At 34.4% G+C, this 12,425-nt stretch overlaps 1 protein-coding gene across 1 annotated transcript; it reads left to right on the top strand.

Moving 5' to 3' along the window:
• The first annotated feature begins 256 nt into the window (after positions 1–256).
• LOC126721971 (probable inactive leucine-rich repeat receptor-like protein kinase At3g03770) lies at positions 257–6,499 on the top strand. Its single transcript, XM_050425111.1, has 7 exons — positions 257–1,891; positions 2,677–2,807; positions 3,813–4,053; positions 4,247–4,452; positions 4,549–4,598; positions 5,569–5,680; positions 5,874–6,499. The coding sequence occupies exons 1-7, from the start codon at positions 553–555 to the stop codon at positions 6,102–6,104; spliced, it is 2,310 nt and encodes a 769-aa protein (XP_050281068.1). The 5' UTR covers positions 257–552; the 3' UTR covers positions 6,105–6,499.
• Positions 6,500–12,425: the final 5,926 nt, after the last annotated feature.

The following is a 12,425-nucleotide window of genomic DNA, read 5'->3' as shown; positions in this document are numbered from 1 at the left end:
TGAAATTTGAAAACGGAAACACAATAAAATGTATGAAATTTGAAAACTTTAGTTTATAACATATCTTTCAAGTCCACTAAACCAACCGATAATGTGATGTATAAAACTTGAGACCTTCTGTTTGCATAATGTCCTTTAAGTCCTTCAGTTTATGACACATCCCCAAGTCCATTTAACCAACTAATAGTTTGATACATAAATGATAAAACTTGAAACATTCGATTTACAACATGTCCTTAAAATCTATCGAACCGACAACCGACGTCCCAAAGTGTTTTTGATACAATGTCGTCGGCATCTCGTTTGGCAATTTAGCATAATTTAAAATGTCATATCGTTGCCTGAAGTGTCTACTACTGGTCATACACATACCAACACCTGGCTTCAAGTTCTATAGAGTTCGACAAAAACAAGCCAACTATCACTCTGAAAAAGATAGAAGGAAGAGAGAGAGAGAGGTTTACTTGTAGTCAATGTTGTATCTGAAACCTGGGTTTCTTGAAGAACCTGTGTAGACTATTTATTGAACCGCCAGCTAAATTCTCTGTTCTAATGGCAAAAACAGCTTTGCACTCATTTCATCTTCTTCTGCTAATGCTTTTTCTTGCTATCCATCATTCAGACCAGTGGCTGCAACCCTCTGAAACTCAAGCCCTCCTAAAAAACTTGCAACTTCTTAACTACCAACCAGCTTTGAGTAGCTTCCATGATACCACAGACTTCTGTAGCATTGAACCAACCCAATCTTTTACTGTAGTGTGCTATGAAAGCAACATAACACAGTTGCACATTATTGGCAACAATGGGTTTCCTCCACTTACTGAAAATTTCTCCACAGATACTTTCTTTGCAACTCTTAAAGGTCTATCAAGCTTAAAAGTGCTCTCTTTGGCTTCTCTGGGCTTATGGGGGTCACTACCTGGAAGTATTGGTGATTTATCTTCACTGGAGATAGTGAATGTAAGCTCAAATTACTTCAGTGGTGATATTCCAGTACAACTTTCATCTTTGAAGAACCTCCAAACAATCATCCTTGACAATAACAAGTTCACTGGTCGAGTACCTGTTTGGCTTAGTTCACTCCCAGTTCTGTCTGTCCTGAGTCTAAAGAACAATATGCTTTGGGGGTCTCTGCCAATTTCTCTGACAACTTTGCAGTCTCTAAGAGTTCTTGCTCTCTCAAACAATAGCTTGGCAGGAGAAGTGCCTGATCTTAGCAACTTGACAAACCTTCAAGTTCTGGATTTGGAAGCTAACTCTTTCGGGCTTCATTTTCCTACTTTACCTACTAAGTTGGTTTCTCTAGTGCTCAGAAACAACAGGTTTCGATTTTCCATACCTGCTGAATTAGGCTCCTATTATCAACTTCAAAAGCTGGACATTTCTTTAAATGCATTTGTTGGTCCATTCTTGCCATCCTTATTGTCGCTGCCTTCAATTAATTACCTTGATATCTCGGGAAACAAGTTCACAGGGATGCTGTTCCAAAACATGACTTGCAATTCTGAGCTTGTTTTTGTCAATTTGACCTCAAATCTTTTGACAGGAGAATTACCAACTTGTTTGCATTGGGATAGCAAAAGCAGGGTTGTTCTGTATGCTAGAAATTGTTTGTCAAATGAAGCTCAAGATCAGCATCATTCTAACTTTTGTTACAATGAAGCACTTGCAGTGACAGTTCCTCATGAACAAAAGAATAAGAAACCTTATGCTAAAGCAGTTCTTGCATCAAGTACAGCTGGAGGGATTATGGGAGGAATTGCAATTGTTGGAGTAGTTTTCTTGGCTGTCAGGAAGGTACACAGTAAGGCTACTTTTAAAGCAACATCCACAAGGTCAATAACAGAGCGTGTATCACCAATAAACACGGCAAAACTACTTTCAGATGCAAGTAAGATCCTATTCTAGTTTTTCTTTTTTTCTTTTTTCTTTTCTCTGATTTGGCTGGAGGAGGAGAGTATTAATTCAGATAGAACGGAATGATGGAAAAAGAATACGTGAGGCGAAACCTAACTAATCTTTTAAGATCCACGGACCATAGCCGACCCCAAAAAATTTGAGACTAAGGCTTAGTTGTTGTTCCCTCTTCATGCTTATAGTTCAAGCCCCCTCCCAATCCTCTTCCCTCTGCTCCATCAATTTCATGTGTTCTAACTTCTAAGTGCACCTTCATTGCTACATATTCAAATTCAATCTTGAGTCCCCATTGTCTCTACTCTCTATTCTGTTTGCTAAGGTAATCTTGACTAGGAGATTTAATTTAGTTACCAAAGATGGCCTTCCATATGGTGATTCAGCCAGTTAAACTAGTAACTCCATTCCAAGACATTAATACCATTTGAAATTCCTGCTTGAAAGTTTAAAAATTTATTGATGGAAACTTATTTAATTTCTTTTTGTGGGGGGGGGGGGGGGGGGGGAGAGGGTGGGGTCGGGGATATTATTCTTTGAAAAAACAGTGCTATTTTGACTTCACTGGTTCACATTTGCTGAATAATGTATCAGATTCTACTTAACAAAAAATAAATAAATGTATATATCAGATTCTGTTTTAAACTTTGGGCAGTGTTGCTTGCATCAGTGGACTGAGTCACTTGGAGAAAAGAAGAATTGACTCTGGAATCTTAGCTCTTTGTTTGCAAGAAAATATACCTGTTTGAAATCTTTTCTTTGTAGGGTATATATCACTAACAATGAAGCTGGGAGCTAGCCTTCCTGCTTATCGAAGCTACGCTTTGGAGGAGCTTAAGGAGGCTACAGATAACTTTGATGCATCATCTCTCATAGGTGAAGGTTCACATGGTCAGGTACAGATTCCGAACAGTTAAACCAGAAATGAGTTGTAGAAACTTGTGAAAGTATTTCATTATTATTGTATTTATCTCCTAGATTTAAGGTCTATGACCTCAGATATGGCTGAATTGTGGCAAAGGATATATGTAGTTAAACCTTTTTAGTTAGACTTAAGGCATAGTTGAGCTGAGCTAAGCACTTGTTTTTTTTATTTGAACACCCAAGATTTCCTACTGACAAAGCCATTTATACATTTCCTTGAACAAACTCCTGTACACGGCCTTTTTCATAACCTTCTTACCTAGAACACAACCAAACAATAGGCCTTTCATTACAAGCTTCTTTCTAATTAAATTTGAGAAAAGAACATATTACATAACCTTGGTTACTTATGCATTCTGGGTGAATGTCTTTGTCTAGATGATGGATTTTATCTAGTCCCCTGGCCTTGCAGAGTATTTGCAAGGATAAACTGTCATGGTGTCTGTATTAATTCTTAATACCCTAGGGTTAAATCAATTCTAATGTGATGTAGACTGTACTGAACCTCTTTTGTGGCAATGATTTCATAAAGGAAGTAACTAAGGAACTGTTTTAACAAACTGCCAACATGCAATCTTTTCTCCTCCTTATGTTTGAACCACCTGTTGAGTATGCTCTTGTACAAACACATGCTTGATGTCCATGGCCACATCCATATCTTGCTTTCGTCCCTGAGCACATTGCAATTGCAAGTGCATGATTGATATGAATTAAACTACACTTCACCATTTCCAAATAGTTAACATGGTCTCTTGAAATACAGGTACAACCTTATTGCCTTAATTGTCCTAAGTTGGTTCATACAATGCATTTTTTCACTAGTGCAAACACGTTTGCTATAATTTTTATGCTGTATGTACTATTATACTGATATACTAGATTGATACAGGAGTCCAGACAGTTTGTAGTTGTTAAAACACTGTTAGCTTTTATGAATTCAGCTTCCTACTGATTCACAATCCCAATTATAATGTCAGGTATACAAAGGGAAGCTCTCTGATGGAACTTTTATTGCTATAAGATGCTTGAAAATGAGAAAGAGATACAGCCCCCAGACCTATACGCACCACATTGAGATGATTTCAAAACTCAGACACTGCCATTTGGTTAGCTCTCTTGGACATTGCTTTGAGTGCTACCAGGATGATTCAAGCATGAGCAGAATATTTCTTATATTTGAATTTGTTCCAAATGGAACACTAAGAAGCTACATCTCAGGTACATTCAGTATCCATTGCATCTTACTTCCATTTATCTGACAAATAATTATGTTAGGAAGGACAGCCATATTCATCAGTTGTTACATCGGCCTAATTCAGACATGCTCAAATCCTTCACAATCAAGTTCTAAATTATGTATTCCACTCTTAAGCCTTCCCTTAGTTACATATTACAACACTTGGTTTGTCAGGACTTCCCAAACAAAGATTTACTTGGACACAAAGAATAGCAGCTGCAATTGGAGTTGTGAAGGGTATTCAATTTCTGCACACAGGGATTGTTCCGGGGGTATATTCAAATAACCTGAAGATAACAGATGTGTTATTGGATAATAACCTTCAAGTCAAAATCAGCAGTTATTATAAACTGCCTCTGTTAGCCGAAAATAGGGGAACGGTATATGGCAACAAAACTTGCTGGTACTTTCATTTTGCTAAATATTCTTTCCTTGATGCCAATTCTCTTGAGTTCATATGGCCTTAATTTTTTCAGATGGGTGCTGTACTTTCATCCCCTGGATCAAGAGTAAGTTCTCAAGCAAGGTAATAATAAGTTCCCTTCCCATTATTGTACAAAATCCACATCTTAGCTCTGATTGAATGTGTGACATTGTCTGTTATCTAAAGTGTTGCTAATGTAGTGCTGTCTTTGCCTTTCTGTACAAATTGAAAACAACAAAGCCTTAAATGTCAACTGTTTGGTGTTGAGGCTACACAAATCCTTCTTCATCACTCACCTTTCTTCTGCTAACATAAATTACTTCTTGTGTCTTCATTCTAAGTCAAATAACTTCTAGCTGATTGGTCATGATTGAAACAGACCATCTTATTTGGAGGTCCTCATTGATAGCAACTCTATTTTTACAGAAATGCATTCAATTTTAATTTGATCATTTTTACACTGCCAGTCTGCTACCCATGTCAGCAACCTTATTTCAGCTATGCTAGTCTTTGGAAGAGTTGTGCCTTGGATATGCAATTCCCTACACCATAAAATATTGCAAACCTCCATCTTATGCATTTTTTCTTTGGAATAGATATGATTGCATGGTTGCACAAGCATATAACACTTTGGAAGCGCTTCTCTACTTCATCTATCCAATTATAATCCTAGCAAACCATTCTCAGTTTTTACATTTTTCATTGAAAGATTGGTCCAAGATAAACAAATGGCAACTCCCTTATTTTATTCACAAATGTAATACCTACAGAAACTACCATCTTTTCTATATTTTATCTTGCTCCTGCATATTCTGGAGCATTTAAACTACACAGCATCTATTTATAATTATACTGAGATTCTAGAGTCAGCATCTCTCTCTCTCAAAGAGGTTCATTGCACTTGCAATGATAATACTTCATCCCATGAAGAACCTTTTTTTCCCCTACTGCTTGCATGCACTGAACATGAACTATAGATAGCCCCTTTGAGGGGAACTTGAAACAGTATCAATGATTGATGTAAACAAATTGTGCTTGTTCTTAGATAGCTTTGTCATTTATATGTTCACAGGGTGAAACGTGAGGATGAGAATGATGTCTATGACATAGGAGTTATCTTACTAGAGATCATTTTGGGAAGGTCAATCATGTTCTACAATGAAGTCAGCGTTTTAAAAGATCTTGTGAGTATTTTCTTTCATATTTACTAATGATTCTTTTACTTCTAAACTATAATATTATGCATGAGTGGCAAAAATTCCCTTAGTTGGACAATGAGTTTAGTCCATTTTCAATTCCAGAATAGACTATTGAAGAAATTGTGCTCAAAATGTCATTTATACTAAATCCAGCAACTTGCTTATTCTTCTTATGCAGTTACAAGTAAGCATAACCACTGATGATATAGCGCGAAGGAGTATCGTTGATCATACAGTTCACAAGGAGTGCTCAGACAAATCATTGAAGACAGTGATGGAGATATGCGTCAGGTGTCTTTCCAGTAAACCAAGTGATAGACCTACTGTTGAAGATGTTCTTTGGACTTTGCAGTTCGCAGCACAGGTCCAGGATTCATGGAGAGAAGACACTCTGAACCATGAAGACTAAGCCATGTCATTATCCTGACAAAACTTTCAATGTCTTAAGCTTGCATGAGTTAGTGAGCAGTGTATGTCTTGGGGACAAGTCTAGCTAATGCTATACAAAGCATATAAGGAATTAAGGATCATAAGGCAACTTCAAAAGGCTTCATTTTCTACTCCATCTTACTTTTGGTGAAGTGCAAAATTAGTTGGTCTCATTTTGAGAGGGGCTGAGAAATATTTGATCTTCCTTTGGGTTTTCTCTGCTGGATGCATATTTTCCCAATGAATCTGTCTTAAATGTGGTTGGCCAAAGCAAGTGTTCTTACCGAAATTTTGTAAATGCAAGTTTGTATGGAGAATCAATCATTCAACATGGAAAAGTAATGTTAATATAAAGATTATCTTATTATTAGTTCACTGCACTTATTTGCATTTTTTTTTTTTTTTTAGGATATGGAGATAGATTTAGCTGAACTCCATCCAACAAAATACAAAAAAATCTAGTACCGCATGAGAACTTTATCACAATTTTGATGTGACAAACTGTGAATGGTAAAAGGAAAAATAGTGGGTCCATGTGAAAGTGACGTGCAATCAATCAGAGTTTGTCACATAAGACAATTGTGGAAAAAGTTTAGATAATTACTGTGGTTCTAGAATTATTCAACAAAATAAATAATGACATACATGTTGTGACCAATTAGGCATGGATGATGCAGTCGGCAGAACTTATTCAAAGGAAACTGTAGCTTTCCTTGGTATTTATCCATTTGTCCTATGCAGCACTGCCATTGTCCGTTTGTATTGTGTGGTCCTTACACAATAAGAAAACAAACAAACAATATAGAACAGCATAGTTTCTTGCAGAGAGTCCAATGGGCCCTTTAGCATACACTGGAATGACATGCCAGGAGAAGGCACTGAATTCTTCCCCTTGCTGATTCATACTGAACATAATATAGGAGATACCTTGAGGATTTTTTTTTTTTTTGTTTTAATTTACCAGTTTCCACTCAGTCTCACAGGGAGGATGAGCAGGAGTGCAATTTTGTCCTGTTATCTTATAGAACAAAGGGGCTGAAAAATAAGGCAACAACCTAGAGATCAGGATCGAGGTCAACAGGTTGGGTGGGATTCCTGGTTGGTCTTGGGTTAAAACTTAAAACATTAGCAAGCAAATTTAAGATAAAAGAAAAAATGACAATTATCACAAAGTGGAGCTGCTAGACATGCCAATAGTCATCAACTCTAAAACATCCATTAAGATAATGGACACCTCAATAAATGTAAACTACTATGTCGACTGTGCATCATATGGAGTGATGGCCTTACCTCCTTGGTATCGTCCAAAAATGATTTGAGTCCAATCTCTATAGCAAATTTCATGCATGCTTAATAAGCTATGACCTCTGCCACCCTACCTGAATAATGTTTTGCAGTTCTTTGCTTGAGCAGCAATAAAGCTTCCTTCTCACATCTGAACACCACAGCTGCATCCCTTTTCATGGACTGCTTGAGCCTTCATTTTGCTTAACTACTTAAGAGTGTTGACACTAAATGGTGGCCACTATATGGATTCCCTTAATCTTTAAGAATGAACTCTCCAAATTCATCACACACAAAAAAATAATAATAAAAAAAAAATAAAAAAGAATGAACACTTCAAGCCAGAAGAGATGCTTAACCTCAACTGCATTCACCCACATCTGTTGATTATAGCTCAGTAACTTTAAAGACAACAAAATGGAGATGCACAATATCAACTTGATAAAAGCAGGCAGCAAAAGACACTTTTTTGTAAAAGTGCAGGAGTGTAGACTTGCCTCCAACTAAGTTTAGCATAAGAGAGGAAGAGCTTCCTATCTCCACTAACTTCCACTTGGCAAATTGTTTTTTTCTTACAAGAAGTGGGAGAGAGGGGCTTTGAACTCAGGTCTCCAATGGCGAAGATTGGGCAGTACTACTAAGCTACCCCCTTGGCCCACTCAGCGTGTTAACAACTTGTGCGATGTTTCCTGCACCTTTACACAAAAATTACTAAGGTTGCGTTAGGAAACTTGGATTTGAATTTGGACATGGATTTTAAATTAATAGATTCGAAATGCCTTGATTTCAAATTCATTGATTTTAGGTATTATTTCAAATCCAATGATTTTAAACCTTTAAATCCTTGGTGGATTTATCAAATCCAAATCTTTGACCTTTTTTAAACCGTCCAAACAAGATATTTGAATTTTGATCACCCAAATCCAAATCCAAATGCCCAAATCATGCCATCCAGAGGCACCAGAGTTTTTCAGCAAGATCTATCTTCCCAAGGAACTTCAGGAATTTCGTATAGAGTACAACAGCTATTTCAATTGCGGAGACATTTCATGGTATATCTGTGCTACTATGCAGAATATTTCACAGCTTTAATAGGACAGCAAATGAAGTAATGTTCATAATCCGTCCAACCAAGAGGGCTTTGTAAGATCAAAGTAGCATCAGTTTCTACAAGGACTTCAACAAACCATCCTTCCATGTCTGTAATGGTCACTTAGATCCACGACTAAATGAAAATACACCCTATGAATATTCCTAAGAAGTTATAAGATCAGAGATCCAAGGGTCATCTGACTGATTTTCCTGCGTGAACATGTACCCACCTTTAGGATGGTTTTCCTGCCTTACCAGCGTTTAAAAACAATGTTCAGTAGACTATTCAGCCCGAAGCTGCCCACCACCCTTACTTCACAAGCATTGCTAGATCAACAGGCAGAAAACTTCACAAGCCCAATCATGACTTGTTTTCTGACAATTCACTCCAACTATAAGATAGTGAAGTACTATTTTTATACTGGGAATGGGTTCAAGATATCAATCCATTATTTCTGTTTTGCACTCTTAAATCTTATCATAGCGATTGTGGTATTTGAGTAACCAGAAACAAAATTGCATCAAATGACATAGACGTTGCAGTAACACACATGCAGCAGATGAGATTCCTCAATTGCAAAACACGTCACTTTGCTGCTTTACATGGCAAAGTTTTAGGACTGCAATATTCCAATCATGATCCTACTTGTATTCCATGTAGATTATGTTATGAATATAGTCATTAGAAGAAAAGAAGTGACATACCTCTGACTTAATTACCTCTTTTCACATATATTAATGGCAGACACCAATCTTCCAACATTCTATAAGTTAAATGTATAGTATAGCTAATGGAGCTAACAGACAAAAGAAAATAAAAGAAGCACGATGGCAATCATACATTTAGCTATAGTGATATCCTTCTAAAAGAAAAGTTTTCCCTTCAGTTTGGCCTATCACAATTAAAAGCTATTACAATATCTAACATTTTTTTATATAATTCTGGATTATTACTATTGTTAATTAATAATGAAGCAGTCAGTGGCACGAATTTGAAATGTTTAATGGGAAGCCATTTGAAAGAACCTACCAAGATATGAAGGCTATGAGTGAAGATCCAGGTGTCCTGTGAGTAAATTTTAGTGAAATTACTGTGATTGACTCTAAATCTAAATCTAAACTACTTATTCAGAATTAGCAAGGCCTCAAGTCCCATATTAATTTAAAATCATTTACCATATTATAACAAACTTAACATAGCAGAAACAAGTAAAAGCTATTATTACAACTAGTCGCACACCAGCGCATTGCACATGATAATTTTTTTAGAGTTATCTCATAAATATATTATTATTATTATTATTGTTGTTGTTGTTGTTGTTGTTGTTGTTTTACTTTTGTCTATGTAACTTCTGTAAAATTCTTATATGGTAAAATAATCCAAATAATGTTATGTAATAGAATAATATTATATTTTTTATAATGTCATAGGATAACATTTAACAATAAGAGAGAACAAAAAAGAAAAAAACTTAAAACACAAAACTAAATTGCATCAACTCAAAGAAGAGTTCTTAAAAATACAAAAAATTAATAACCTAAAGCAGAGATGCAAGAAAAAAAAAAATTCAACAAAAAATTAAGAGAGAGATAACCTTTTTTGTGAGGGAATATTATGTATAGAAATATAGAATAGAAAAGATAATGAAAATTTTATAATAAGAGGATAAGAATAAAATGAAACAAAAAAAAAAAAAATGAAGATAAAAGGGAAAGATGAAGAATGATATTAAGGTAGATGGTAATGAGGAGATGAAAATGTGAATGGAATGAGAAATATTGAAGAAAGTGTAAATGTTAAAAAAAAAAAAAAAAAATGAGTACAATTTTATAAGGAGATTTTTATTTATTTGTATTTAATTAAAACAATACATGTTTCATTTTTAAAAAAATGAGAAAATATTAATAATTTAATGATATGGAGGATATGGTTGAATTTAAATGGTCAATCGTAGTAGTGTTATTGATGTTAACTTAAATATATATATATATATATATATATTTTTTTTTTTTGCAACATGAAAAATGAAAAACACTATCCATATAACTAAATTAAAGTTACTTCATGATGTTGAGTTAACAAAACGAATTGGTGGTTACCAAAAAGCTAAGCATTTTTTTTTCTTAAAAAAAGAATAAACCTGAAAGCTGAGCATGAATTGTCTTGTTTTATTGCTCGTCATTTGGGTGAAATTGAAGCCACGCATAAATTATTGAAGCCTCATTAGACCTATCAACCATTATAACTCTAAAGAATATCAATAACAAAAACTTAGCGTAAATCAGTACTTACCCTTTGCAAGTCAGGAGGCTACACTTACAATCTAACATACATCATTACCCAACAATGTTTCAACTCACCACACAACAAAGTAATCATGCAAATGAACTTTGAAATATCCATTTGGTGTTATGATTGATGGTATGTAGCTTTCAGGAAAAAATATGTAGTAGTGGTAAATTAAACAACAATACTATTCAACTACTAAGATTTATCACGATATAAGGAGAACATAAATGCATTATGACCCCTTTGTTCCTTATGTTACAATTGATTTTTAATTCAAATGATTTAGATGGCCTAATTAGTAGGGTATATGCTCCACAAACTTTCAAAAGACAAAATATTAGTTACATAGACAGACCAAACATTAGTTTCTCTCACACTACTTTCAAGGAACAATGTATAACTTAGAGGAGTCGAACCCTATAAAGCAAATTATTGTAGATTTTATTTTACTTTTATTTTATTTTTCATATTAATTGCTCAATAGAATCCATGCCCCATACAAAATTTAAACGGTTGGAATTAAGAAGAAATAGATTTCTAAATATATAAATAGAATAGTTTTTGCTAGAAGTCAATCACTACACATGAGGAGAGAAAAAAAATCAAATGAAAAGATAACTCATCAAGTCTAAAAAGACTTTCATAGAACAAATGTCATGTTGTACAAAAATAACATATATAGAACAACTAAATAGGTGAATTCGAAGCAACCCAAACTAAGAATTTAAAGAAAAACACATGTAATAAAATTAACAATTAAAGAAAGAAAAAAAAATTAAATCACAAAACTAAATCGCATTAGCTCAATATATAGTTCTAAAGAACACAACAATTTATCAACTTAAAGCAGAGATGCAAGAAAAATAAAAAATTCACCAAAAAATTGAGAGAGAGAGAGAAAGAGAGAGAAAACCATTTTTTTGTGAGGGAAAAGTAAGTAAAGAATGGAAGAGAGAATGACAAATTTATAGTAAGAGTGTGAATAAGAAATGACAAAAAAAAAAAAAAAAAAAAAAAAAAAAAGGAAGAGAAATATGAAAAGTAATATTAAGGTAGAGGGTAGTGGGAAGATGAAAAGGTAAGGTAGAGGGTGGTCGGGAAATGAAAAGTGATATTAAAGTAAAGGATAGTGCGGAGATGAAAAGGTAAGGGATAGAGAAAGGTGAGAGAAAGAATAAATATTTTTTTTTTTTAAAAAGACTAAATGTTAAAAAAATTATAAGAAAATTGAAAAAAAAAAATGATAATAACGTGGACGCTAATGTGGCTCAACTGGAGTGTAGTAACAATAAATGTGGAGCGTAGCAATAATAAATGTTACGTTTAGCTTTTAGATATGTATAGATATAGATGTCTGAACATTAAAAAAAATTGATAATTTAACTGTATAATATTTGAAAAATCCACTTGAGGCAAATGATACCTGAATCTGAATTCTTATGAATTTTTTTTTAAGCAAAAACCTCAATCTAATTTTCTAAAACACCAATGGAAGATATCGTATGCCAAATTTCACTACCTATAGTACTGAATTTTTTTTTTTTTTTTTTTTTCTCTTTTGATAAACTTCAAATTTCATTCAAATAAAGGAAAGGAACATGAAGACAAATCCTCCATACAGGTAGAGTAAACTAC

This window comes from Quercus robur, chromosome 4, assembly GCF_932294415.1.
Source record: "Quercus robur chromosome 4, dhQueRobu3.1, whole genome shotgun sequence".
Taxonomy (NCBI): Eukaryota; Viridiplantae; Streptophyta; class Magnoliopsida; order Fagales; family Fagaceae; genus Quercus; species Quercus robur.
Note: the sequence above shows the minus strand (reverse complement) of the source record. Positions and strands in the feature narration are given on the sequence as shown.

Bases quoted from the DNA above. Each gene is read 5' to 3' on its own strand.
- LOC126721971 (XM_050425111.1), top strand. From the start codon at position 553: ATGGCAAAAACAGCTTTGCACTCATTTCATCTTCTTCTGCTAATGCTT. The intron at 1,892-2,676 runs GTAAGATCCTAT...TTTTCTTTGTAG, and splicing joins AAAACTACTTTCAGATGCAA to GGTATATATCACTAACAATG. The intron at 4,453-4,548 runs GTATATGGCAAC...TAATTTTTTCAG, and splicing joins TAGCCGAAAATAGGGGAACG to ATGGGTGCTGTACTTTCATC.